The sequence below is a fragment of the Panulirus ornatus genome, chromosome 48 (genome assembly GCF_036320965.1).
Source record: "Panulirus ornatus isolate Po-2019 chromosome 48, ASM3632096v1, whole genome shotgun sequence".
Lineage (NCBI taxonomy): Eukaryota > Metazoa > Arthropoda > Malacostraca > Decapoda > Palinuridae > Panulirus > Panulirus ornatus.
The window spans coordinates 26,181,368-26,208,600 of NC_092271.1; the positions used below are offsets into that span (position 1 = coordinate 26,181,368).

At 37.5% G+C, this 27,233-nt stretch overlaps 1 protein-coding gene across 4 annotated transcripts in view; it reads left to right on the forward strand.

Moving 5' to 3' along the window:
• The window catches only part of LOC139763884 (NPC intracellular cholesterol transporter 1-like), a 141,493-nt gene that overhangs the window by 109,615 nt on the left and 4,645 nt on the right, over positions 1-27,233 (forward strand). For 2 of the 4 annotated variants that reach the window (XM_071690285.1, XM_071690287.1), the window contains exons 7-24: positions 2,877-2,939; positions 3,315-3,440; positions 5,465-5,581; positions 5,965-6,182; positions 6,629-6,718; positions 10,871-11,037; positions 12,866-13,066; positions 13,179-13,368; positions 13,543-13,659; positions 15,735-15,915; positions 17,514-17,641; positions 18,402-18,479; positions 18,922-19,095; positions 19,945-20,108; positions 20,261-20,987; positions 22,218-22,435; positions 22,592-23,009; positions 24,612-24,699. In XM_071690285.1, the coding sequence (XP_071546386.1) occupies positions 2,877-2,939; positions 3,315-3,440; positions 5,465-5,581; positions 5,965-6,182; positions 6,629-6,718; positions 10,871-11,037; positions 12,866-13,066; positions 13,179-13,368; positions 13,543-13,659; positions 15,735-15,915; positions 17,514-17,641; positions 18,402-18,479; positions 18,922-19,095; positions 19,945-20,108; positions 20,261-20,987; positions 22,218-22,435; positions 22,592-23,009; positions 24,612-24,699 (3,465 nt within the window). The remainder of the gene's footprint in view (positions 1-2,876; positions 2,940-3,314; positions 3,441-5,464; positions 5,582-5,964; positions 6,183-6,628; positions 6,719-10,870; positions 11,038-12,865; positions 13,067-13,178; positions 13,369-13,542; positions 13,660-15,734; positions 15,916-17,513; positions 17,642-18,401; positions 18,480-18,921; positions 19,096-19,944; positions 20,109-20,260; positions 20,988-22,217; positions 22,436-22,591; positions 23,010-24,611; positions 24,700-27,233) is intronic. The other 2 variants (XM_071690286.1, XM_071690290.1) reach the window with 2 other exon arrangements.

Below are 27,233 nucleotides of genomic sequence, written 5' to 3' on the forward strand. Positions count from 1 at the left end.
TGTGAGAAATACTTAGAAAAGCAAATGGATTTGTATGTAGCATTTATAGATCTGGAGAAGGCATATGATAGAGTTGACAGAGATGCTATGTGGAAGGTATTAAGAATATGTGGTGTGGGAGGTAAGTTGTTAGAAGCAGTGAAAAGTTTTTATCGAGGATGTAAGGCATGTGTACGTGTAGGAAGAGAAGAAAGTGATTGGTTCTCAGTGAATGTAGGTTTGCGGCATGGGTGTGTGATGTCTCCATGGTTGTTTAATTTGTTTATGGATGGGGTTGTTAGGGAGGTAAATGCAAGAGTTTTGGAAAGAGGGGCAAGTATGCAGTCTGTTGTGGATGAGAGAGCTTGGGAAATGAGTCAGTTTTTGTTCGCTGATGATACAGTGCTGGTGGCTGATTCATGTGAGAAACTGCAGAAGCTGGTGACTGAGTTTGGTAAAGTGTGAAAGAAGAAAGTTGAGAGTAAATGTGAATAAGAGCAAGGTTATTAGGTACATTAGGGTTGAGGGTCAAGTCAATTCGGAGGTAAGTTTAAATGGAGAAAAAGTGGAGGAAGTGAAGTGTTTTAGATATCTGGGAGTGTATTTGGCAGTGGATGGAATCATGGAAGCAGAAGTGAATCATAGGGTGGGAGAGGGGGAGAAAATTCTGGGAGCGTTGAAGAATGTGTGGAAGTCAAGAACATTATCTTGGAAAGCAAAAATGGGTGTTTGAAGGAATAGTGGTTCCAACAATGTTATGTGGTTGCGAGGCGTGGGCTATGGATAGAGTTGTGCGGAGGAGGGTGGATGTGCTGGAAATGAGATGTTTAAGGACAATATTTGGTGTGAGGTGGTTTGATCGAGTAAGTAATAATAGGGTAAGAGAGATGTGTGATAATAAAAAGAGTGTGGTTGAGAGAGCAGAAAAGGGTGTTTTGAAATGGTTTGGTCACATGGAGAGAATGAGTGAGGAAAGATTGACCAAGAGGATATATGTGTTGGAGGTGGAGGGAACGAGGAGAAGTGGGAGACCAAATTGGAGGTGGAAAGATGTAGTGAAAAAGATTTTGAGTGATCAGGGCCTGAACATGCAGGAGGGTGAAAGTCGTGCAAGGAATAGAGTGAATTGGAACGATGTGGTATACTGGGGTCGACATGCTGTCAGTGGATTGAACCAGGGCATGTGAAGCATCTGGGGCAAACCATGGAAAGTTGTGTGGGGCCTGGATGTGGAAAGGGAGCTGTGGTTTTGGTGCATTATTACATGGCAGCTAGAGACTGAATGTGAACGAATGGGGCCTTTGTTGTCTTTTCCTAGCGCTACCTCGCACACATGGAGGAGGGGGTTGTTATTTCATGTGTGGCGAGGTAGCGATGGGAATGAATAAAGGCAGACAGTATGAATTATGTGCTTGTGTATATATGTATATGTCTGTGTGTGTATATATATGTATACGCTGAGATGTATAGGTATGTATATTTGCGTGTGTGGACGTGTAAGTATATACATGTGTATGTGGGTGAGTTGGGCCATTCTTTTGTCTGTTTCCTTGTGCTACCTCGCAAACGCGGGAGACAGCGACAAAGCAAAATAGATAAATAAATAAATATATCTCAAGAGTTAGAAAGTTTTAGAAAATGTTGGAAAAGAAAGTTTTGGATGATGTAGGGAAGGAAGTCAAATATTTAGGTAGGATTAGGTGTCTGTACAATGTTTACAGTGCAACAGATTGGATAGGATTGTGCAGTGTTTTAGTGTACGATATGAGAGGCAGCGATAACTGTGTAAGCTCACTGAGTTGATATTTCCTGAAGTAACTGTGCATATGAAGGAATTGTTTAAAGAGTATAGCTAGAGTAGAACAAATATGTAGTATGATATGTTGGTTTTAGAATTTACAATGTTAGGTTGGTAAAGGTTATGGCTAACTGAAGTCATAATGCAGATTTAAAGAATGCAGAAAGAAATGCAGAGTTTAGGATTTTATGATATGCAGAAAGGACCCCAATATAATGATAATATTATAGTTAGAAGAGTATAATATAAGGTGAGTGAATGAAGGGTAGGAAAAATTGCTCAGAAATTGCAACTAGAAATAAAACAGATGAGTTGGAGAAATGCAGACTGGATTGTGAAGTGTTATTTGATGGATTAAAGATGGAGAGTGTACTCTGGTTTAAGATATTTGGATGTCCGGTTCAATGTGGAATATAAGCAGATATATAAGAAAGACCTTTTAGAGACTGTAACATTTCTAAAGAAAGATTCAAAAAGGAAGATTAGGGACATCGATGTTAGATTTAAGGTGGAATGGATGTATGGAAAAAATTGAAGTGATGAGAGTCACCAAAACCAGATGCTTGAGTGAGACTTTAGAAGTAGATACATAGAAAGGTGGGAGGATGGACTGAGGGAATATGTGTCTTGGGGGAGGGTTCATTTGTTAGGGAGATCTGCTCTGCATATGATTATGGTGTATAGATGGGACTCTTCATAAGCCATTATTTTTTAGTAAAAGTTACATAGTATATTGGTTGATTAATCTTTGATTATCTTATTGTAATTGTAAGCTTGCAAAACGCTATTTGGTTGAAGATATGATACTTGCTTAGTAGTTACTGAATCAGTGTTTACCATCATGTGTTAAAGATTTTATGATTTTTAATGTATGTCATGCTTTTCTTGCTATTTGGTCCAAGTATTTCGTTTTCTCTGGTATTTGAATAACAGTAGTTAGGAAGTAGATGGTTTTGAATCAGATTACAATATCAAAATTTTTGAATAATTACTCTCTTTAGGTGCCATGCCTTTGCTTTTTTCTTTTGTAGGTCTGAATAGACATTAATTTTGCTTGTTTACTTTCTCTTACATAGTAATTTTGTTATGCTAATTGCAGAGGCACTAGAGGTGTTGATCTTCCTGATAAAGGTAGATAAACAGCAGCAGAAGCCAGTTTCAGGTATAAGGAATTGACCAGCATTTGCAACAGCATCTGCACATATAAGCAGCACTGCTGCTGTAATTAATCTTAATATGATATATTCTGGAGTAGTTTAGATAAGCCAAATTGCAGATTTGTAACTGTACATATCTACAGACTCTGTTGCAACTAGTGTAGTGATGCCTTGTGGGTGTGATGTGAAAACTGAATGAAAAAGTGTGTTATGCTGATATGTATTACATATTAGTAGTGACTAACTGGTTTAGGATTTCAGTAAAGATCTTCGGTCTTGTAAATAAAGTATTTATGATTAGATTTCATGGAAACCTTTTGACCACATAGACTACCCTCTGTGATGATAGCGTAATACTAATACAAAGAACCTCTCTGTAGCGGTGATGGTAGAACGTAGTATGCGCAATCCAGAAGAATTGCGAACAGCTGTTGGGCGACGCCTTGCACACCTTTCTGATCCTCAGGCACAATTTGCTGGTGAAGATGAGAACTCTTTACTCCATGGTAAGGAAATGAGCGGATATGTATGCTGATTAGATCTTGCCCCATTATATTTTAAGACTGCAGTGGAGATTTCACTTGAGAAACTGATTTAAAGACTTTTGGATTGTTCATTTACATAGATATTTGCATGCTGGTACCATTACAGTCCAGATTGTTCATATATGAAAAAAGAAATGAATTGGGTAAATAACTGTAAAGTTGGTAGATCTGCTGTCGTACCACACTAAAAAATCCTATAGTTGCTATTGCATACTGGTACTCTTGTGTTCATGCTGAAATGTCACTTTCACTTACCTTTTGTATATTTTGATTACCTTGTATGTTAAAGGCATATATTTTGAATATCTTGACTGCATGGATGTAATAAGGTAAATAGAATCTTAACTGCTTCACCTTTTACCATGAGATTAGCATGTGAATTGTTTATAGTAGTTTTGTTTAAATATTAATCAATTCGGTCATTCTGAAATTTGTGGAGACAAACATAGTAATTGAGGGAATATTGCAATTTTCACCTTTCTTACAATGTAGAGAACTCTACGCCAGTCAAATCCATATGAAGTAAAAGGGTGAATAGATTTTTGTTATGTATTTGTAAAACTGCATGTGAGGGAGGCTTGTGAGGTTGGGGATAAGTGGAGACTTTTGCTGTACCCCCCTCGATGGGAGTTTCTGAAGGGAATAGATGTCAGAGGTATAGGAACATATATTTGTAATTAAGAAAAGAACATGAGTAGAGAAGAACGGAACAGTTTGATTTCATATGCAAAGATTCTTTTCTGGTAAAGAGAGTAGCCAAAGTCATCCGTTGCAAGACATGCTTAAAGTGAAGGACTCTCTTTTATTAGCTTAAGAACAATCTAAGGAGACTTCATTTGAGGAGCTTAAGCTTATTACATCTTTTTAACATTTAGTGAGCAGATTGATTGGTTTCTCTAATTCATTTTTTTCCTCCCAAGAAACAAGGATTGTCCTTGAGCTTAACAGCATACTACAGATACCCTTGCCTCCCATTTAAATTACATTTGAACTGTGCATCAGTCCAAGAAATTTCTACTAAACAAAGCTGTGGCACTAAGATTGCTCATGACTGAATATTGTCAATTAGACCTTAACACAGTAATTACCCTTAATCCCACACTTCACACATTCCTTTCCTCACTGTGCACAAGCATTTTCTCATCCTACAACGATCCCACTCTTCATTGGTGCTGTAATGATCAAATCAGCCAGCTGATGGTGCTAGCCTACCTCGTGCTCCATAGGCTTGGTGATCATTTGGCTTTTCTTTCAAAGTCCATGTGTGGGACTTTGGAAAGTTCATTCACGGAAATTAAGGAAAGGGGCAAGTTTGTGGTAGTTGACTTTTTTTTTTTTGCTTCATTAAAGCTAGTGATACCAGTCATAGTTTCGTTTTATTTATCATTTCGTGCTTTGTTGCTCAGGTTTTCCGTGATTTCAGAAGAATGTGTCATAGCTAAAAAGCAGCAATTGCATTGGACTTATTGCTCATGAAGCCTCAGCAAGTCCAAGGCATGTTGATTTTTAGTTGCTTTCCCCACATGAGTGATGTAGCATCAAGAACTGATGCCTGAGCCTTAGAGGAAAGATCCTCCTTTGGCCCTTCCTCTGCTCCTTCTTTTGGAAATTAACACTTGAGGGGAGGATTTTGAGCCCTTTCCTCCTGCCCCTTTTTAGCACCTTTTATGACATGCAGGACATATGTGGGCAGTATTCTTTCTCACCAATACCCAGAGATAATATATGAATTGAGCATGTTGCACTGTTTGTAGAATAAGAATTTGTATGCAGCATCATGATTCATACTACCAAGTGCAACAGTGTGCTAGCAAACCAGAGAAGCCTCTTTACTTGTTTACTAGATCATAGTTTAGTATGGATAATGCCACAACTGCTTACTTTGCCCCCATAGTGCATTTCCTTACGTGTTGCTTAGTTCAGCCTTTGCATATAGGCAGTTTGTTGAATTATGTCATGATTGTTAATTTTTTACATCTTTTCAGGGCGACCTACCACTGAGATGCCTGAGATAGTGATGCATGATGAGCTGACTGTATCAGAGCGTATTACAAATTGGACACAGACAACAGTAGATCATCTTTTTACAAAGTGGGGCACATGTAAGTACTTGTTGGTAGAGCTTAATTTGGTTTTACTGCACTTTTTAATTTCTTCATATTCTTAACTCTTTCATTACAGCAGATTTTGGTTTATTTCAACATCTTTAGGAGTGTGTGAAAGTAGAGAGTCTAGTGAATGTGAACAAAAGTAAGGTATTGAGGTACAGCAGGGAAATGAGACATTAGGTAAAGATAAAAGGCAAATAGACACCTAAATTGTATCAATTGTGCTGTCTCTGTAAGGCAGAAGGCAAGCAACGATAGTCTTACATGTTTGCCAAATTATTAAGGGTTTTTGATGTTGAACTACTATAGTTAAGTTGCAAGTAAAACAAAAAAGGTGCTGGATTATGAATAGTAATAACTCCTTTTCTTCATTTCAGTGTGTGCTTTTCATCCATGGAAGGTGATGGGCATTGGCCTGATTGTGGCTGGATCACTCTGTGTTGGAATCCTCTTTCTGCAAATTACTACAGATCCTGTTGATTTATGGGCTGCTCCTAATTCACGTGCTCGCATTGAGAAAGATTATTATGATGAGAATTTTGAGCCATTTTATCGCACTGCCCAAATTTTCATTCGTCCAGTTGGCTTTGAAAGTGTAAGTATGACTTTTTCAGGTTTAAGAGGAAATCATTTGTCACCATCTTAATGATGTGATAGATCTGTGATCACATGTGTTATCACTTTGTAATGATAGAAACACAAGGAGCTAGTTGAAATTTCTTCCTCAAGATTCAGTCATCTGTCCCACATGATACCATGATAAGATGGGAAAAAGCACTTTAAAAAGAAATTATATCGCCTATGATTACAAAAAGAACTTTTAACTTTTTTTTACAATCTGTTATTGTACAGCAAACAATTTAGTGGAATGGGATATTGTGCATGAGTCATTTGAATGTAAGAAGTGGCATATATAATTCAAATAGATGTTTATCCCCATGTTAGAATTTCTGAGATATGGTATATAGGCACTGCCAGTTTTATGTACTGAAAACTTGTGAAATATGGTATGGGTGTCAATCATTTGTATTTGTTTTGTAGTTTCAGTTGAAAGGTGAAACCTATGGCCCAGTGTATAACAAGACCTTCCTTCTTGAAGTCCTCAGACTGCAGAACTACATCACAGATAAGGTGTGTAGTAGGCTTATAGTCTATTATTGACGGTGAAAAGTTGTAATGACAGAAATGATCCTAAAAGTCATAAGCTGAACTATATAGGTTTGCCATTCTGTGCATGAGTTTTTTTATGTATTCATATCTCGATATCGTAATTTGATCATAGGTTTGTTATTAAAAGGATTTTAGGTTCATCTTCTTTTATCTGAAAGGCTTATTACATGTTTTCAAATGATTTTTTTTTAGTTGTGTATGAAATGTCTGTTGTGTCACAGTTCACTCTTGCAAATCAGAAGTACCTGCATACTTCTGTTATTTTTTGTGGTATATTAACCCCTTTTTTAGATATGAACAAGCTTTATTGACATTGGCCTGTTTGGTAATGTGCTCTTCCAGTCCTTCTACACTTATGATGAATCTTATAGACTTCTATGACACTGTGAGTGGTGTGGTTCGAGATTAGTGAAAGAAATTGGATTTTCAGGCAGACAGAGGAGGGAACTCCTTCAAGGGCATTGGAAATTTCTGAATGCAGGGAACATAGGACACATGGTAGTTGCCCTTTTCGATTATGTTAGAGTAACCATTGTTGTGTAAATTACCTATCAGAAACACTTGAATCATGCTTGATTGTGTTTATGGATGTTGCTAAAGTCCTCAGAGAAGTATGGGTGTCCAGGATTGCAGCAACTTACAAATGAAACTTAGACATAGTCCAGCTTTGTTTAGATAAATACAAAAACATTACAGAAATCTTTGCAGGTAAGGGACTAAGGAGTTGATGCAGTACCCTGCCTACTATTCTAGCACTGCATTAGAAGAACTGTTAAGTAGACAAATTACAAATTGCTGATTTTAAAGCTGCCTTAAGCACATAGAAAAAAAATTATGGAAAATTCTCTTTTTTCCAGTAACAGTAGAGAATCTGTTACAATTATTTCTCCTAAAAAGCTGTGTCTTGTTGACTTAGGGAGACCAGAAGGACAACTGAAAACCTGATGAAGCATGAGTTATTGAGAAACCCTTTCTCATCTACTAGACCTAGCTAATGGGGAGGGACGACATTAGGAGAAATAAGTATCCAGATGGTCATCTGTACCCTGCCAGTATATCTTGAAACTGTGCTTGTAGATACGTTTCCTTTAGTAGAGGAAAAAATAACACTCTAAATGGAAATAGCAAAAATCCTCTAAACACAAAGACAGCAAGCAAAGATTGCATCCTCCACTCTCAACACCACATGGTAATTGAGGAGGCAAATCATGTTATCTGACTTCTAAGACTGTACCATGCTGCCAAACATGTGATATTCCCACCATAGGTGGGTAATAGGATTAGTTTGGCAAGTAAATCATGATGCATGAAGCCTTATTGTAAACAGAAATCTTTGGATGTTTTTTGTGGAGAGTTTAGTCTGATAATGCAAGCTTTCACAGCAAGAGATGGAAATATGGTGATGAAAATGTTCACTTTTTGTTCATGAAGCAGAATTGAATACTTCAGTGTTGTAGGATGAAAATATGTTGAAACTGATAAATTGGAAAGAATTCAGAAACACCTCACAAACAAAATATAGGAAATGGAAGACATGAACCGTTATGACAGGTTGAAAGACCTTGAACTGTGTAGAGTAGCTTAGGAAACAGAAGGGAAAGGTTTGTGATAATTTATACGGGCGAAAAAAATTGAAAGAACTGCAGAAAATGTAGTACAACTGGAACTTAACAATAAGGAAGATTTTTTTTTTTTTTTTTTTTTTTTTTTTTTTTTTTGTCGCTGTCTCCCGCGTTTGCGAGGTAGCGCAAGGAAACAGACGAAAGAAATGGCCCAACCCACCCCCATACACATGCCTTGATTCAATCCACTGACAGCAAGTCAACCCCGGTATACCACATCGCTCCAATTCACTCTATTCTTCGCCCTCCTTTCACCCTCCTGCATGTTCAGGCCCCGATCACACAAAATCTTTTTCACTCCATCTTTCCACCTCCAATTTGGTCTCCCTCTTCTCCTCGTTCCCTCCACCTCCGACACATATATCCTCTTGGTCAATTTTTCCTCACTCATTCTCTCCATGTGACCAAACCATTTCAAAACACCCTCTTCTGCTCTCTCAACCACGCTCTTTTTATTTCCACACATCTCTCTTACCCTTACGTTACTTACTCGATCAAACCACCTCACACCACACATTGTCCTCAAACATCTCATTTCCAGCACATCCATCCTCCTGCGCACAACTCTATCCATAGTCCATGCCTCGCAACCATACAACATTGTTGGAACCACTATTCCTTCAAACATACCCATTTTTGCTTTCCGAGATAATGTTCTCTACTTCCACACATTCTTCAAGGCTCCCAGAATTTTCGCCCCCTCCCCCACCCTATGATCCACTTCCGCTATCATGGTTCCATCCGCTGCCAGATCCACTCCCAGATATCTAAAACACTTCACTTCCTCCAGTTTTTCTCCATTCAAACTCACCTCCCAATTGAATTGACCCTCAACCCTACTGTACCTAATAACCTTGCTCTTATTCACATTTACTCTTAACTTTCTTCTTTCACACACTTTACCAAACTCAGTCACCAGCTTCTGCAGTTTCTCACATGAATCAGCCACCAGCGCTGTATCATCAGCAAACAACAACTGACTCACTTCCCAAGCTCTCTCATCCCCAACAGACTTCATACTTGCCCCTCTTTCCAAAACTCTTGCATTCACCTCCCTAACAACCCCATCCATAAACAAATTAAACAACCATGGAGACATCACACACCCCTGCCGCAAACCTACATTCACTGAGAACCAATCACTTTCCTCTCTTCCTACACGTACACATGCCTTACATCCTCGATAAAAACTTTTCACTGCTTCTAACAACTTGCCTCCCACACCATATATTCTTAATACCTTCCACAGAGCATCTCTATCAACTCTATCATATGCCTTCTCCAGATCCATAAATGCTACATACAAATAAGGAAGAAATGGTGATTTAAACTACAATAATTCAGTGCAGTACATCAGAGAGGCATTGTTTAGAATACTTATATAAATCTAGGACCACTTTAAAGGAGCTTCTACAGCTCTAGGGCTGTGCTATGGTCAGTACCAGGGAAATGATGGGCTCTTAGAGAATGGGGGTTCTTTGACAAGATTTCACTCCTCATCCACAAACAAAAATATAACTTTGCAGAGGTGTCATTTCATTCAGAAACACCCCATAAAAGCATAAAACAGAGATATACAAGATACCAGCAAGAAATAGGAGAAAGACTAATACTGTACCCAACAAAATTAACACTGATGAACCAGTGATGAAGCTCTCATTACTCACAGGGTTTACGGAGATGAATTTGTAATGAATACATCATCCAGGCTTTCAGAAATTCATAAGAAATTTGTCATCTTTTATTTTTTGGGATGGTTCATGTGATATGGGCAGTGTCTCCTGTTCTCTTAGTGAATTGTGTGTATGCAGTCGTTTGAAGGCTGGCCAAAACTCATCATGCAGTGTCCATTGTCCTTTTCTAAGTATGCTGAATATAGTGTCATTCTCCCTCCCTTAGCATTTATTATTTATTGTATATGATGTTGAAGAATGATCACGTGTAAATTGATTTTAAAAAGTACTCTTCATCAGAAATTTGATTAGATTGTTAGCATTCATAGATGAGTTAGTGACACTGGCGGCCATCCAGTTCACCTTGGATTTAGGTCTTGGGGGACCACACCAGGCCTCTTAAAGTGTTAAATATGTATAGGGAGTGAATATGGCTAAGAACATCTCCAGATGAACTCAAGATTGACAGCAATGGATTGTTTATGGCAGCAGAGAGTAATGATATTGTCAATCAAGTAGTATATGGCATATCACATGAGCCCTGATTCTTGGCAATATCTTACTGTAGGCTCTTTCTCTTTGTAGGTAGGCACTTTCTCTTCTTTTAGTGTGGAGATTTTGTTCCAAATTACATTAGATGTAGCAGAGGATTTGGAGTGGACTGTGAAGCTGTATGCATATTATTTATCCCATCTAGAAGGAAGCAGACTTAAGTGAAAATATTTAATTTCCCTTAGTAATTATAACTTTCTCTTGTGCCTTTGAAATTCTTACCATATATAAAGCCATCTACATTCTTTTTTAACTTTCTTTTGCAGTTGACAGCAGAGATTGGTGAGGAAAATGTGTATTTGTCAGATATCTGCAATAAACCCATGGCCCCTGACAACATGAACTGCAATATTCAGTCCATACTCAATTTCTGGCAGAATGATGAAACTGTATTTAATAAGTCTGATGTCCATCATGCAAAGTCATGCATTGGGTAAGTTTCTTAGATTATTTGGAATATTTTTTCAGTTCCTTTTTTTTCACTTTTAGATTTGTAAGAAATTGTGCATTGCTATTTTACCCTTTTTTCAGTAATGACTGGTTTATTTTCTTACTCTTTTCTTGCTTTTTTTCTGGAACCAGCATACAATGTTTCTTCTTTAGAAAAGTTTATTAATTGATGATAAAAGAAAATCTAGAAATAGAAATTAACTAAAATAGTTATTTGTAGTATGATTTGCTGACCACTTTATTAGGTTAGGATGCTGCTGGACAACCTGTACCAGTGGCAGTCCTCACAAAGGTAGGTTTATGAGTTAACTTCCAAACAAATTATCCCACAAGATACAGCCAACAGGAGTCCACAGTTAAGCCACTCACCATAAATAGTTTGTATTAAGAGTACATGTTATGACTGTGGTATGTCTTGGGTGTGCCTGTGGGAAAATGTTACCAATCCAACTTGGTTCAGCATGGTAATTGAATCAACGTTAAAAGATTAGTAGATTACTACTCGGAATTACAACTTGTAAACTAAGTCAATTTGCAATGATTATAGAATGTATTTTATATTTTATGTATCTAATTTATTTATTTGTATTTATTTATTTATTTCGATGCATTACACATGACAGCTAGAGACTGAGTGTGAATGAATGTGGCCTTTATTGTCTTTTCCTAGCGCTACCTCACACATGTGCAGGGAGAGGGGGGTGCCATTTCATGTGTGGTGGGGTGGCGACGGGAATGGATGAAGGCAGCAAGTATGAATATGTTCATGTTTTTATATGTATATGTCTGTGTATGTAAATATATGTATACATTGAAATGAATATGTATGTATATGTGCATGTGTGGGCACTTATGTATATGTATATACATGTGTATGTGGGTGGGTTGGGCCATTCTTTCATCTGTTTCCTTGCGCTACCTTGCTAATGTGGGAGACAGCGACAGAGTATAGTAGGTAAATTAATAGATATGAAATACATGAACAGGTATATGGTATGGAGAAATATCTTGTAAAATTTTCACAGCGTAATTGCATTTTAGTGATGAAACTAAGAGCAAGTCTCCCTATCTATCTATATCTTTTATGCCCATTCCCTTTGGGAACTCCCATCAAGGGGTGGCCACAGCAAAAGTCTCCACTTATCCCTGTCCTCAAATGATTGTAACAATAAATTACCAGTAATTGTGGGTAGATATTAAGATGAAAGTATGGAAGATCACATTTGTAATAAATGTGATGCTAATGTTGTAGTTGATGAATATCATGTATTATTTCAGTGTGAAAATGATGATATTGTAAGGTTGTGAAATAAGTATATTGCAAACTATTATAAATCTAGTTCAGTTGAATTTAGATATATTTTGTTAATGCAAACTACCAATGTAACTATTCTTAAGAAGCTGTCACTCTTTTTGAGTGCAGTGTTTAGTATATTTACATGAATTAATGTAATGACAAGGGAATTGTAACTATTGCTGACAAGTCGTATTGTTTACTTAGTCAGATGTAAATGGTAAATTGCATTTTAAGAGTTGATGTTATGTTGGGTGGTTTGTAGGGCTTTGCTGTGAATATTGGGCTCTGATTTTGGTGGAGGTAAGGCTATTGTTTGTTTGTTGCTGATCTTACCCAGTAAAGGCGGAAAGGCTGATGAGTATGAAAAGTGAAATGATCCTTGTGGCTATTAATAGCGGTTTGGTTTTTAGCAGAACAGGAATTTCAGTAGTCAATAATACAAGTGTCTTTACCTTTACCTGCTTGTTTAGAAGTGAGTGCTTCTGGAACTTATAGCTATTTAATCTTCATACAGGAATGCATACCAGGAGCATTGTATGGGATCATATGGGGGCCCTGTTCTTCCACATGTGGCTCTTGGTGGCTTTTTGGAATCCAACCAGACACTCTCTGATGACCCAGACTATTTGAAAGCTGATACTCTTGTCATCACACTACCAATTAATAATTTCTTCAATAAATCATTACTCAAACCTGCTTTGGCTTGGGAAAAAGTGTAAGTATTAAACAAAGTGATCTGTGGATGTGATATGCAGTTCCTTATTTTTGAGATATCTTTCTGTGTTTATCGAGTTCAATAAATTATGTAATCTTGTATTTCCTTACAGGTTTAACAACTTTATGCTCAAATACTCTCACCCTATGATGGACATAGCTTTCCGCTCTGAGCGATCAATTGAAGATGAATTGGTACGAATGAGTAAATCTGATGTTCCTACTGTGATCATCTCTTACATTATCATGTTCCTTTATATTGCATTGGCACTAGGACACAGCAACCAAATCACTCGCCTTCTGGTAAGTTAGCATTGATTGCATTATGATAAACTGTCATTAGTAGATCTGTTTCACTTTCATACAAAAGCATAGATATGATTGATATAGGTATACCTTCTGAAATATGATCCCTAGTTAACATTGTGTAGGAATTTTTTTTTGTTATTTCAACTCTAAGAATGCATTTTGTTTCAGATTTCCACCAAAGTGACTCTTGGCCTTGGTGGTGTTCTCATTGTCCTGGTGTCAGTGTTTGCAGCTGTTGGTTTTTATGGTTACGTTGGTGTACCCTGCACCATGTTGATCATTGAGGTAAATCGATTTAACATTTTGACCATTGATGTATTTTCTCCCTTTTAGTATAAGACATTATTTATGTAGCTGTAATGTCTTGCCCATGACAGTGCTTGCAGACCTTTTAGGCAGTTGTGCTGAATAAAGCAGATTGATTTTGATATTAAAAGCCCAGCTAACCAGTAAGGTATGCTGCTCTTGACCAGTTTCTTCTGTAGGATAGCCTGTTGCAGCCCCTAAAAGCAAATTGTTATCCATCGTATACAGAGTTTATGACATGAACACTGGCTAATTGCAAGAAGAGTTTGTGAAATCAAGGATGGGTGTTTTATTCTTGCAAAAGATCAATAGATGTAGGTGTTATTTTTTCCTAAGCATTTTATTGGTTTAGATTCTCATTGCTGAGTAGGGAATGTTTTTGCCCATGTTATCTCAGTTACAAGACTAAACAGAAATTAGGGAACATTATGGTTTAAGGTGTGTTGTATGATTTTGTGGATCACATGTTTACTTCAAAGAATCTGCTTGAGAAGTACTTAGAGAAAGTAAAGGATTTGTATATGCCATTTATGGATTTGGAGAAAGCATAGAATAGGATTCATAGATATGCTTTGTGGAAGGTGCTACATATAAATAATTTTGGAAGAAAGCTGGTAGCAGTAGTTTATATCAAAATAGTAAGGTGTATGTGTGATTAGGTAGAGAGGAGGGTGAGTGGTTCCTGGTGAAGGTGGGTCTGCTGCTAAGATTTATGATGCCAGCATGGCTGTTTAATCTGTTTATGGATGGGGTAATGATGGTAGTGAAAGCAAGGGTCTTGGAAAGAGGAGCAGTCTGTTGGGCATGGTGGGGGGCATGAGATGCAGGTCAGTTGTTGTTTGCTGATGGTACAGCAGTGGTGGAAGATTCTAGTGAGAAACTGCACAAGCTGATGTGTGAGTCCAGTTGGGAGTATTTGTGAAAGGAGAAAGTTGAGAGTAATTGTTAATAAAAGAAAGGTTTAGCATTGAAAAGAAACAGGATATTTAAATTATGACTTTGAATGGAGAGAACTTGGAAGGAGTAGAATGTGTTAGAAACCTGGTAGTGGAAATGACAGTAAATAGAACCATGGGAGCTGAAGTGAGCTTTTGATTGGGTAGGGGGGCAAAGGTTTTGGGTCCAGTAAGGAATGTGTGGAAAGAGAGGTCACTCTTGAAGGGCAAAAATGGGTATGTTTAATGTTACAGTAGTTCCGTCTGTGCTGTATGGACGTGAAGATATAAAATGTTTGTTGTATCTCCACCTGGTCTAGGAACTTGTATGCATTGTAAATATGGTTACATTTGGCAGAAATTCTACAAAATTTGGGGTGTAGAACCATCAGTTTAGATATCTTTGTCCTGACCTTGAGGTGCTGTGAGCTTGGTTTATCCTATGTAAATGAGAATTGGTCTAACTAAAGTAGAATAGAATAGAATCTCTTACTGTATAGGTAAAACCCAGCTCTTTATCTCAGAAGGCTTTTTGTTTATTAGTAGATATGATATATCCTCTTTAGAAGTCCTGCTGGTCTATGCAAGTACCTACCTTTTTGTTTCAAGATTCAGATGTGTCATTCAAAGGTACAACCATTGACAAAAGTTTGTTCCCATGCCCTAATGACAGTATCTAACATTGGACATGTATTCACTGTAAACACCTTTGATTTTTTTTCATATTCGCATTTCCTGTATTAGCAAGGTAGCGTTAGGAACAGAGGGCTGAGCCTTAGAGGGAATATCTTCACTTGGCCCCCTTCTCTCTTCTTCTTTTGAAAAATTAAAAATGGGAGGAGAGGATCTCATTTGGGGAAAGCATGTAATGTTAATTTCACCTTCAACACAGGCCATGCTTGGCTGGCTTGCAGTCAATATTTAGGGATGGATGTTAATTTATTGGGCGATGGATTTACTGTTATGTGATTAAGCTCCTTCAGACATCTTTTTTTATGATGCTTCTTTTAGAGCAAAAACTTGTCAATATTAAAGCATTTTCTATATATTTTTGACATTGATTTTTTTAGATTGTGCTGATGTTTCAGAATACTGCAGTAGATACTTCTTCTATTCCAGGTGATCCCATTCCTAGTACTGGCAGTAGGAGTTGACAATATTTTTATTCTTGTGGAAGCATATGCTGGTCTTGAACGCACAGAAGAGGACACTCGACCACAGCTGATAGGTCGAGCTGTTGGGGCTGTTGGTCCATCAATGCTTCTTTCATCAATATCCCAGTCTTGCTGTTTTTTCTTGGGTTAGTATATTGTTATGTTTCTTAGCAAGGATAATGTTTCTTGAATATTAACATTGATTTCTGTTCCTTGTAATTTATTTCATTGAATACATAACATTATCTTTTATCTTGAGTTACTAGTGAGTTCCATATAGAATGAAGCCTCATGACAGGCATTTTTTCTCACCAGTATACCTAACATTCAGTAATCTCCACTTATGTTGAAGATTATATTGAAAGTTAGCTCTGATATCGAGGAGCTATCCATGCATCTCTAGCGTGCTGTATGAGGTGACTACCAGAGGCATGAATGGAGGATGGAAAAGTTTTCTCTCCTAGTTTCTCTTTCTAGAAACAGGAACAGAAAGAGCCAGTTGAGGATTAGTTGTTTGTTATTGCTAAGGACTCAGGCTGGAGCTTCTGAATGTGTTTAGGTTAAACAGGATGAATAGAAGGAAGATAGTGCTATTTTTTTAATGGGAAATTTTGATGCTATGGGTCTGAATGAAAGAAAGTTGAAGGGAAAGAAAGTAGAATGGTATAGGAATATTAAGGGAGTAAGATTCAGGGTGAGTGAGAAGACAGGGGTAAGAGAAACAAAGACACTTCTGATGAAGAATGAGCTTTGGAACTCTGTTGTGAAAAGAAGCGAGTTTAAGATTGTATGGGCATTTTTTCTTCAAATCTTTCTTTCTTTCTTTTAAACTATTCGCCATTTCCCGCGTTAGCGAGGTAGCATTAAGAACAGAGGACTGGGCCTTTGAGGGAATACCCTCACCTGGCCCAATTCTCTGTTCCTTCTTTTGGAAAATTAAAAAGAAAAAAATGAGAGGGGAGGATTTCCAGCCCCCCTGCTCCCTCCCCTTTTAGTCGCCTTCTACGACACGCAGGGAATACGTGGGAAGTATTCTTAATCCCCTATCCCCAGGGGATAGAAATTATTTGAATATGTAGTACTCTAATAAAATCTTCTGCACATTCAGATCCACTTAAATTATACATAGGAATGTTAAGTACAGCTTATTATTTTTCATTTACTTATTTGTCTTTCTTACTGTGATTAGTTAGTGTGAGGAACAAACAGAAAGTGGCATCATTTGCGTATGTCCAGTCTGTAACTGTCATGGTTAATATACTGAAATCCACTGCTAAGCCCCACAAGCTACTTCAGGATTTCCCTGAGTGCTTTATGTATCTTGGTTTAGCCCATTAACAACATGTTGTCCTCATGTACAACATCAGTCTGATTTATTCTATCCAATGCAAGCCTCTTCCCCTTCTGAATTTTCAGCTCCTGGGACTCCAAAGCCTCCTTCAGTCCATCCTTCTATCTCCTTTTAGTTCTCTACCTACTCCCTTGTTCCCTGCACTTATGATGCATAGATTGTTTTTGTCAGACTTTCTTTGTTCATTCTCTCTATATTCATGAACCATTTCCACACAAACTGTAATAGTGACAGATTTCTTCGAATGCCATGGGTCATGTATTTTATCATGTATTTTATCTTACAGGATATGTAATAATTTAAAGAAGGAATGCTTAACTTCTTTGTTTAGAATAAATTCTTTGAAGGGGGTGAAAGGATTTATCCAAAATCCGTTTCCTTTTCCATCTTCAGGTGCCCTGTCAGACATGCCAGCTGTGAGAGCATTTGCCATGTATGCAGGAATGAGTTTGCTGATCAACTTTATTCTCCAGATGACTCTGTTTGTTTCAGTTTTCTCTTTGGATGTTACCAGAGAAGAGGTAATTGCTAAGAATTTTTTGAGTTAATATTAGATGTTTTTACCAACTTAAGCAACCACAGTGGCATCTCACTTTCTTCACATGGACCCACCTTCACTATGAGCTAATCACCCTCTTCCCTTCCAATTTATGAACATGCCTTACTGCTATTTTACAAACTCTTTGCAGTTAGTAACTTTTCATTAACCTGTATATTCATAGCACTTTCACAAGGCCTGTCTCAACCCAGTCATGCATTTCCTCTAGATCCATGAATGACACATACAGTTCTCTCTTTATCTACAGATATTACTCACTCTAGTTTCTTCTCTTTGTTCACACTTACCTCTTCAGAAGCTGCACTACTTCTCCCTAAACAAATGTTCTGTGTGTACCACCACCCTCTCAATCACCACTCTTTTATACACTTAACAGACTTATACCCCTGTAATTTGAGCATTCACTTTTCCCCCCTTGCCTTTATGTAATGGCATTGTCCATACATTATGCTAGTCTTCTTCAGCATTTGCATTGCACAAAGCGAGTTGCTAGGGGACAAGTTGGGTGGGTGGGGGTGGGGTTCAGTTGTTTGATGCTTGCCATATTATTTCAGTGTGCATGGGACTGTATTGGGAGGATTTTTGTGTCCTTGTAAAGGTGTTTAGTGTCTGTAGTTGCTCGGCAGCCACTGATTGTTCTGAGTACACTATTCAATGTGATTTGCAGCTTTGTAATGTCTTCTTTGTTATATCATTGCAATACTCTTTTTTTGTGTTTTTAGGACAATCGATTTGATGTCTGTTGCTGCATACGACGTAGCAAAGTGGAGAAAGAATCAGACACTCGCTTCTTGCACAAGGTATTGTAATGTTTATTTAAACATGAAAACATGTTACATGTAATTGAAAAGTTGAAATCTTACTTTGATATTTATTACCGGTAATTTGGTAGCACTCTGTTTATCTGAACAAAGTACAGTTATTTTATCTATTAACTTATTAATGTGTTTTGTTGGCTTCTATTGAAAATAATTGAAAGTACAGAAGAGCCTCCTTTGTCTGTTTTTCCTTTGTTACTGAGTTTCCAAGCCTTCCCTGTATTTGTTAAGCATTTCAAGTGATAAGCATGATTATGTATGTCTTATACACTCAGGTATTGCATACATGTTAACTTCTCCATTTTTGTTTTTCAGTTCCATTGTCTTGCCTTGAATCCTTTGCTCTTTTTTATTGAAATGTATTGGATTTTTATATTCTGTTGCATTCCTGTGAATCTTAAAGCTATCAGTATGTATGTTGCAGGTATTTGAGACAACATATGCACCTTTCCTGATGCGCCCATGGGTCCGTGCTGTGGTCATAGTCTTATTTATATTTTGGCTCTGTGCATCTGTGGCAATGGTTCCTCACATTGAAATTGGTCTTGAAGAAGAGCTTTCTATGCCTGATGACTCCTATGTTCTGAAATACTTTGAGGTGAGTGCATTACCAGGATATTTCCTTTGATCCTCTTGAATTTAGTTAAATTTTAACTGATTTCCATTTATATTTTATGAATACCATATCCTGCATTCACAGCAAAGTGACTTGTGCAGGATCTTATCTAGTGAGGTAGGTAACTAATCATCTGCCTAGCTCTAGATGCTTCATAAATGTGCATGTGGGTTTTACCACAATGAAAGTAAAAATAGTGCCAGCTGCTTGCACATAAACAAAGATATGCAGTAGATGAAGGAATTACCTCATTGTATATAATCTGAGATAAAGGGGAAGTAGAAAGCAGGAATGTATGAAAGTAAAGATAGGAAAAACATATAGTCATGTACCTGAGAGATAGCTTGATAGCTGTATCTGATTGTATAGCATCTGAAAGTGATAGCTTACAACCAGTTTGTTACCACACTGTATACTAACTAAAGGAAAGAACCAGGAATAGGAGAAAACAGTCTAGGCATTTATAGAAGTACTTTTAGTTTGTTACGTTGTTTTGCATTGGGTTTTACTTCAGTTTTTTATATACTATGAATTGTAGTCGATATGGGGAGGATTTGCTAAATGTTGATCAGTCATAGGGTAGTTAGGGTCATTTCAGCCACCTGTCATTCAGAAGTCATCACCTTAGATATACCCCAATTGTGTAAATTAATTGCAAAACCTTCATAATGTTAAGTAATACCTTATGTTCATGTAAGACTTTTGATATTCTGAATTATATTCTTTCTGAGATTTCTATGCTTTAGATTCAGCATAGAAAAGCTGATTGTAAGGCTCTTAGAACCTTTTATGGAATATTACTATTTAGATTTTGTTTTCTATTTCCAACAGTATCTGGAAAAGTTTGGCTGTGTTGGTGCTCCTGTGTATTTTGTTTTGAAGCATGGCTACAATTTCTCAAATTATGAAATGCAAAATAAGATATGTTCTCATCTTGGCTGCAACAAAGATGCACTTCTGATTCAGCTGAAATTAGCTTCTCAAATTCCAAACAGGTAATATATGTTTCCTCTTTTTTCCCGTAAGTAGCTAAACCCCTATTTTGTGCCATAGGAAGTGCATAGACAGCATGTGTTGATGGTAAAGGATTTCTTTTGAATATTTTAATGTTTACCATATAATGCTATTTCTGTCTCTGATTTTTTAGGACATTTATTGCTGTACCTTCATCGGCATGGATTGATGATTACTTTGAGTGGTCATTGGAAGGAAAGTTCTGCTGTCGGATCCATGATAATGGGAGCTTCTGCCGGAGGGAACCAGTGGATGATGTGGAGTGTGAGGATTGTGACTATACTGCATCACAAGATGAAGCTGGGACAACTGAAGAACCCCTTACTTATGGAGGACCAGACTTTGATGTGGTTTATAATGATGACTACAATTATGATTATAGTTATGGGGACTTAGACTATGACTATGATTTTGAGAGTGTTCCTTCTAAAGAAAAGACAAAGCCAAAGCAATTTTATGACAGTTATGATTACTCTTATACTTATGGAGATATGTCTTTTGAGTATGATGATCCTGAAGAATTGAATTCCAAACAGAAAAGCACTGGTGTGGTCATTTCTCCCACTGAAACTGTCACCACTAAAGCACCCTCTCGAGAAATACAGTTAGATGATGGATGGCCAGATTACAATGAGGATCCTTCAGCAGTCACCTCGCATCGAAGGAATAATAAACTACCTCGAACATTATTAAGAAAGCGTCGTGCTGCACCAAGCAGCTGTAAAGCCTGTCCCATCTCTCCTCTTGCTAGCAACCCGTTCCGACCAGACCCAGAAGTATTTAACCAGTATCTTCCAATGTTTCTGAAAGATAACCCTGATTTGTACTGCCCCAAAGCTGGACATGCTGCTTATGGTCAGGTTAGTAGCACTGTTGAAATATCTCATGAAAGTGTGTTGAGTAAATAGTTTGGAAAATATAGATTTTCATATTTTGTATAACAGTTAAGAGATAGTATGTGATCTGCCTTGATCTTAATGTATAGAAAACTAGTTAGTATGTAAGCAAGAGATTAGTTCAGAAAGGTAAAGATAAAAGTCTCAAAGTTATAGTAGATATACAAGAACAAATGATTATTAAACCATCACGTCTGTTAAGGAGAATGATTAGAATGATGATTATAATGATGATGATGATAATGATTATGATAATGATAATGATGATTAACCTGAGGGAGCAGGGAGATGGAAATTTGATCTATCTGTCTGTATCTTTGATGCCCATTCCCTTTGGAAACTGGAGTTCACTAGTTATGGAGATTCTATTCCCCTGGCTCTCTGCTTGAGGGAGTTCCAGTTGCGAACAGGCATCAGAGATATAGACAGATATAGTATAGGTTCATATTGCAAATGGAAGAAAGGTTTCTTTATGAGTACTGTACTTTGCAAAATAGTGCTAATGTGGATACTGGATACACAGTATACAGCTAAATTGATGTAGATAGGATGTCTGAGAAAAGTGACTTGCTGTTTGATGAAAATGCTGCATCCTAGTTTACTGTGTCCCTAATGAAGTGTGTTTTAGGCATCTCCTCTAGTGATCTTGCACTTCTGTAAGAGGATGGTTGGTGCCGCTTACAAAACAGTTCATTTTAGGCAGATACTGGATCCACAGTATACAGCTAAATTGATGTAGATAGGATGTCTGAGAAAAGTGACTTGCTGTTTGTTGAAAATGTTGCATCCTAGTTTACTGTTTCCCTAATGAAGTGTGCTTGCTGTTTTAGGCATCTCCTCTAGTGATCTTGCACTTCTGTAAGAGGATAGTTGGTGCTGCTTACAAAACAAATAATTTTAGGCAGATTATGATAGGATTACTGCTGTTAGGCATTGTATGCTATGCTGCCCTCTTAAGAACCTGGATTTTGGCTGGTATCTAGTGCTGTTGGCTAAAATTTGCTTATCAGGGTGTATGTTGAGCTAATTACCACAGTGCAGTCATGGAACTACTTATTATTTATACTCATAAAGGGAAATGACACCACAATGAAGGGGAAATGCTGCAAGACTATGTTTTCATAATTTCCAGTCTTACACTGTATGTGATAAGAAAAGATTTCTCTTTTTCAGTGATATTTTTTTTCATTTCAGAGTGTGAAAATACGTTATGATGAATCTGGGAATCCTGTGGCTGGTGCAAGTGTATTTATGACATACCACACAGTCATGCGTAACAGTCGACAGTTCTATGAGGCTTTGCGAGCAGCTCGGGCTATTGCAGACAATATTACTCGAACATTAAACCTAGTGGAGAAAGATGGAAAATTGGTACCAAGTGGAGAAATGAAATATGAAGTTTTCCCATACAGGTGAGTCAGCTAATTTGTAGGAACTTAATTGTGATGTATACTCTCAGTATTTGAATATTGTTGGAAAACTCTTGGAAATTTAAATTTGGTAGAAGCATACACTGTGTGCTATTCATGATTTTTTTCATGCTGAAGTTGTTTTTTCTTTCTTTTCAGTGTGTTTTATGTTTTCTACGAACAGTATTTGACCATCTGGGAAGACACAGTACGAATGCTAGGAATCTCTGTGGTGTCTGTATTTTTCATCACACTGTTCATGATGGGATTAGATTTTTCTTCATCACTGATTATCATGGTCATGGTGGTACTCATTATCACCAATATGGGAGGTCTAATGTATCTTTGGAATATTTCCCTCAATGCCATCTCCCTTGTGAACCTCATTGTGGCTATTGGTATCTCAGTGGAGTTCTGCTCTCATACTACAAGGGCCTTTGCTGTTAGTGAAGCTGACACAAGAATTGTCAGAGCAAAAAGGGCCCTGGTCCGCATGGGCCCATCAGTGCTATCAGGCATCACACTCAGTGACATGGGTGTTGTGGTTCTTGCCTTTGCCAATTCCAAGATATTCCAGGTAATTTATTTCAAATTTTTTTCTGGTAACAACTAAGTATGTAAAGTGCTCTGATCATTACCCATGACACCAGTCTTGGTTTTTACAGATGGGTAATGTTCATCAGTAGTATATTTTATCTTTTTGAATTATAGATCCTGAATATCCTTTTTTTTTTCCAAAAGAAGGAACAGAGGGGGCCAGGTGAGGTTATTCTAAAAAAAGGCCCAGTCCTCTGTTCTTAACGCTACCTCGCTAATGCGGGAAATGGCGAATAGTTTAAAAGAAAGAAAGAAGAGTTTTGAATTGAGAAAAATGTATTCCACATGGAAATGAAGGGTCTAAGATCTTTATATCATGGTGTACCAAGTTGAGGTATTAGTGGTTTCCACCTTGTTGTAGTTGTAGTACCACTAAGGAATCAGTTTTAGCAAGACAATATCATTTTCACTGGACAGAAAGGAGCATAGTTTTTAACAGGATATTCTCAATCCAAAGGAGACTACATTTTCCTGCTTTTGATAGGAGTGCAGCCTTGAAGCTGTAGGTGCCCCAGAAATGGGGACCAAGGATTGTATAATGATGGTGATATAAAATAAGTTTTTGTACCATAGTTTTGGTGCATTATACAACAACTATAGAGTGGATGTGAGTGAATGAGGCCTTTCTTTGTTTGGTCCTGGTGCTGTCTTGCTAATGTTGGAAACAGCAAACAAACACATTTTTTTTAACACCTTTCATATGCTGGCATTTTTGCTGTTAGGAGTAAGATGATGCTATGAAGAGTGCTTATTTTTTAGTTAATATTATTTATTATGTATATATGTCATGAGTTAGTAGGCAGCCACCAACCAGGGAGGTATATTACCAGTACTAACCACATAGGTATTGGAAGGGTTATTGATGGCTGCATATTGAGCCAGCACTTCATTGGTTGTCAAGTTGCACTCCAACCTAGTTAGCTGCCTTTTCTTTCTGCCTCACTTACACCAGGACTGTTAAGACTCTATACTATGTCCACAAGCATACAATTTCTTCTTGTCACACATAACACTAAACACACAACTCATTTTTTGTAGCTCCTAAATTTTCCTTAGGTGAGTGCTTTGCGCTAGCCCTGCTTTTTGGCAAAATATTAGGAGTAATAGATAGAAGTAGTGCACAGGAGCATTAAGTAGAAGTAGTAGGTTGGAACATTAGGCAGGAATAATAGGTAGAAATATCTGGTATATGCATTTGGTAGGAAAATTAGGTAGGAGCCTCTGAAAACACTACACAAGAGTTGGCCTCTGCCACTGGCCTGATAAGGGTAAATCGCTAAAGGCAAAGAAGTGGCTCGAGAATGGATGTATGCAAGTGAATCTGTTGTTCATTTGTTCTTGATACTGTCTTGCTGGGGCAGGAACAGTGATCAGGTATGAAAAAGGATAAAAATTTTAAATTAATCATTGTTTATATATGTTATAATCTACATATTTATTTACTCATACATATCATAAGGGAGCCTTACACATGTGGGGCCCCACCTTATCCATGTTTTCTTGTCATTTATATTATCCTTGACTGTGTGTGCATACATTTATGTTCTTCACATATATGTTTTAAGAAGCTCTTTATTTTCAGGTATTCTACTTCCGAATGTATTTTGGCATGGTAGTGATTGGTGCTCTTCATGGGTTGATACTTTTGCCAGTTATTCTAAGCTTTGTTGGTGAGTACCTCTTTTTTTTTCATCTGATTTTCAGAGGTATACTACTGAGGTTGATGGCTGGGAGTTCTCTCCAATCAGTAACTGTTTTGAACTCTAACTCTTGTGCTAGTAACTATTTTAAAAACGTGTTGGATCTTGCAAAATTCTCCACAAATCTTTTGATGAGCAGCTAGTAGCAGAGTTGGCATATTTACTGAAGAGTTAAACCTTTTGGCTTTGGCTTTTGAAAAAGTTAAGGATGTGTCTGAAAAGGAAGTTTGTCTTGGCAAAAATATATATATATATGTATATATATATATATATATATATATATATATATATATATATATATATATATATATTCGCCATTACCCGCGTTAGCGAGGTAGCGTTAAGAACAGAGGATTGGGCCTTTGAGGGAATATCCTCACCTGGCCCCCTTCTCTGTTCCTCTTTTTGGAAAATTAAAAAAAAATGAGAGGGGAGGATTTCCAGCCCCCCGCTCCCTCCCCTTTTAGTCGCCTTCTACGACATGCAGGGAATACGTGAGAAGTATTCTTTCTCCCCTATCCCCAGGGATATATATATATATATTTTTTTTTTTTTTTTTTTTTTTTCATACTATTCGCCATTTCCCGCGATAGCGAGGTAGCGTTAAGAACAGAGGACTGGGCCTTTGAGGGAATATCCTCACTTGGCCCCCTTCTCTGTTCCTTCTTTTGGAAAATTAAAAAAAAAAAAAAAAAAACGAGAGGGGAGGATTTCCAGCCCCCCGCTCCCTTCCCTTTTAGTCGCCTTCTACGACACGCAGGGAATACGTGGGAAGTATTCTTTCTCCCCTATCCCCAGGGATATATATATATATATATATATATATATATATATATATATATATATATATATATATATATATAAAGGATAGGGGAGAAAGAATACTTCCCACGTATTCCCTGCGTGTCATAGAAGGCGACTAAAAGGGAAGGGAGCGGGGGGCTGGAAATCCTCCCCTCTTTTTCAAAAGAAGGAACAGAGAAGGGGGCCAGATGAGGATATTCCCTCAAAGGCCCAGTCCTCTGTTCTTAACGCTACCTCGCTAAAGCGGGAAATGGCGAATAGTATGAAAGAAAAGAAAGATATAAAGGAAAGTCCCTATCAATATCTCCTCTTGCATGTTCAAACCCCAAGCATGTGGAACCCTTTTCAATTCTTCCTTCTGTCTCCATTTTGGTTACCCTCTTTTCCTTGTCTCCTTCACTTCTGACACATATACCTTCTTTGTTAGCTCTCTTCACTCATTCTCTCTATTTGTCCAAATTATTTCAGGACACCCTCTTCATCTTTCACACCCATACTCTTACCTCTTCCTTCTCTTTCCCTACTATTTCACATGTTTTAGAATTATAATTGACAATCTAGGCATTTCACCATTCACCATAACTGGTTATCCCCTTACATCTTGGTTATAACTTCCAATTCTCTTTTTTCCTTTATCACAGAAATCACTTCTGGTAGTCCCTTAGCCTCAAACACTCTTTTGATATGTATTTCCTCCTTTTTCCTTTCTTTAAAGTCTTGCATATGATTATGTAATCCAGAAATAATCAGTGATTTACATCTATCAACTTCCTGCTTTACTAATCATTCTAATTTTGGTACCACGTACTTTTCAGTTAGATCCTTCCTTGTGGCAGTGTCACCGTCTCTATCTCTCACCTTTTCTATAATCTCTCTTTGGCTAGCACGTACTGGTTGTGTATTATCTTATTTTCTAAACCTTCCATCACCTAGCCCATAAACTTCCTTGCTTCATCTCGGACAGGGCATATTACGTTTTCAACCTCTTTGCTCAGTTTCCTTTGTAATAATTCTGTTTGTGTCAGCAGGTTTAATGTTCCTCTCCTTCACTCTTAACACTGTTAATTGTCTTCCAGATTTGCTCCTAATCTTTCCTGCTCTTTACTTTTATGGGTCTCTTTGTGTGTCTTTGACCTTTTTTCTGCCTGATCAGCTTTTGACATAATTCCAATATATTCATTGTGCACTTTTGCCCTTTCCTCTATGTGAAAGTCTCTTGGTATGCTTATGCAGTTTCTTGCCTAATATTGTCTTCAAAGTTTTCCTCTGATTGTACAGCTTCTTGTATATTAAACTTTGCCATCTTATTATTGGCTTCATCTTTTCTCTGATTTGGTATCACTTGGACTGTCCCTGCTAGACTGTGTTTCTGTTATTATCTTATTGCTCCCTTCATGGTCCTTGAACTGCTTCTTCACTTTACTTAACTGTAGCTCAGATTGCATTATCATCTGGTCTTCCACCTTCACAAGTTCCATAACATCCCTAAACATTTGGTGTTTGGTGTTTTCATGGTTTTTCTCTTTTTATTTCTGGTCTTCTCTTCACCAATCTTGTTTTGTCTGACTGGTTGTGTTATATTCCCATAACTAAATCCATACTATTCTTTTCTGGTTTAGGTAGTGCTAGAGGTCCTTAAATTATCCCCTAAAGTAAAACTAGTTGCAGTTATTGAAGATTACAAGAGTACATTATTGTAC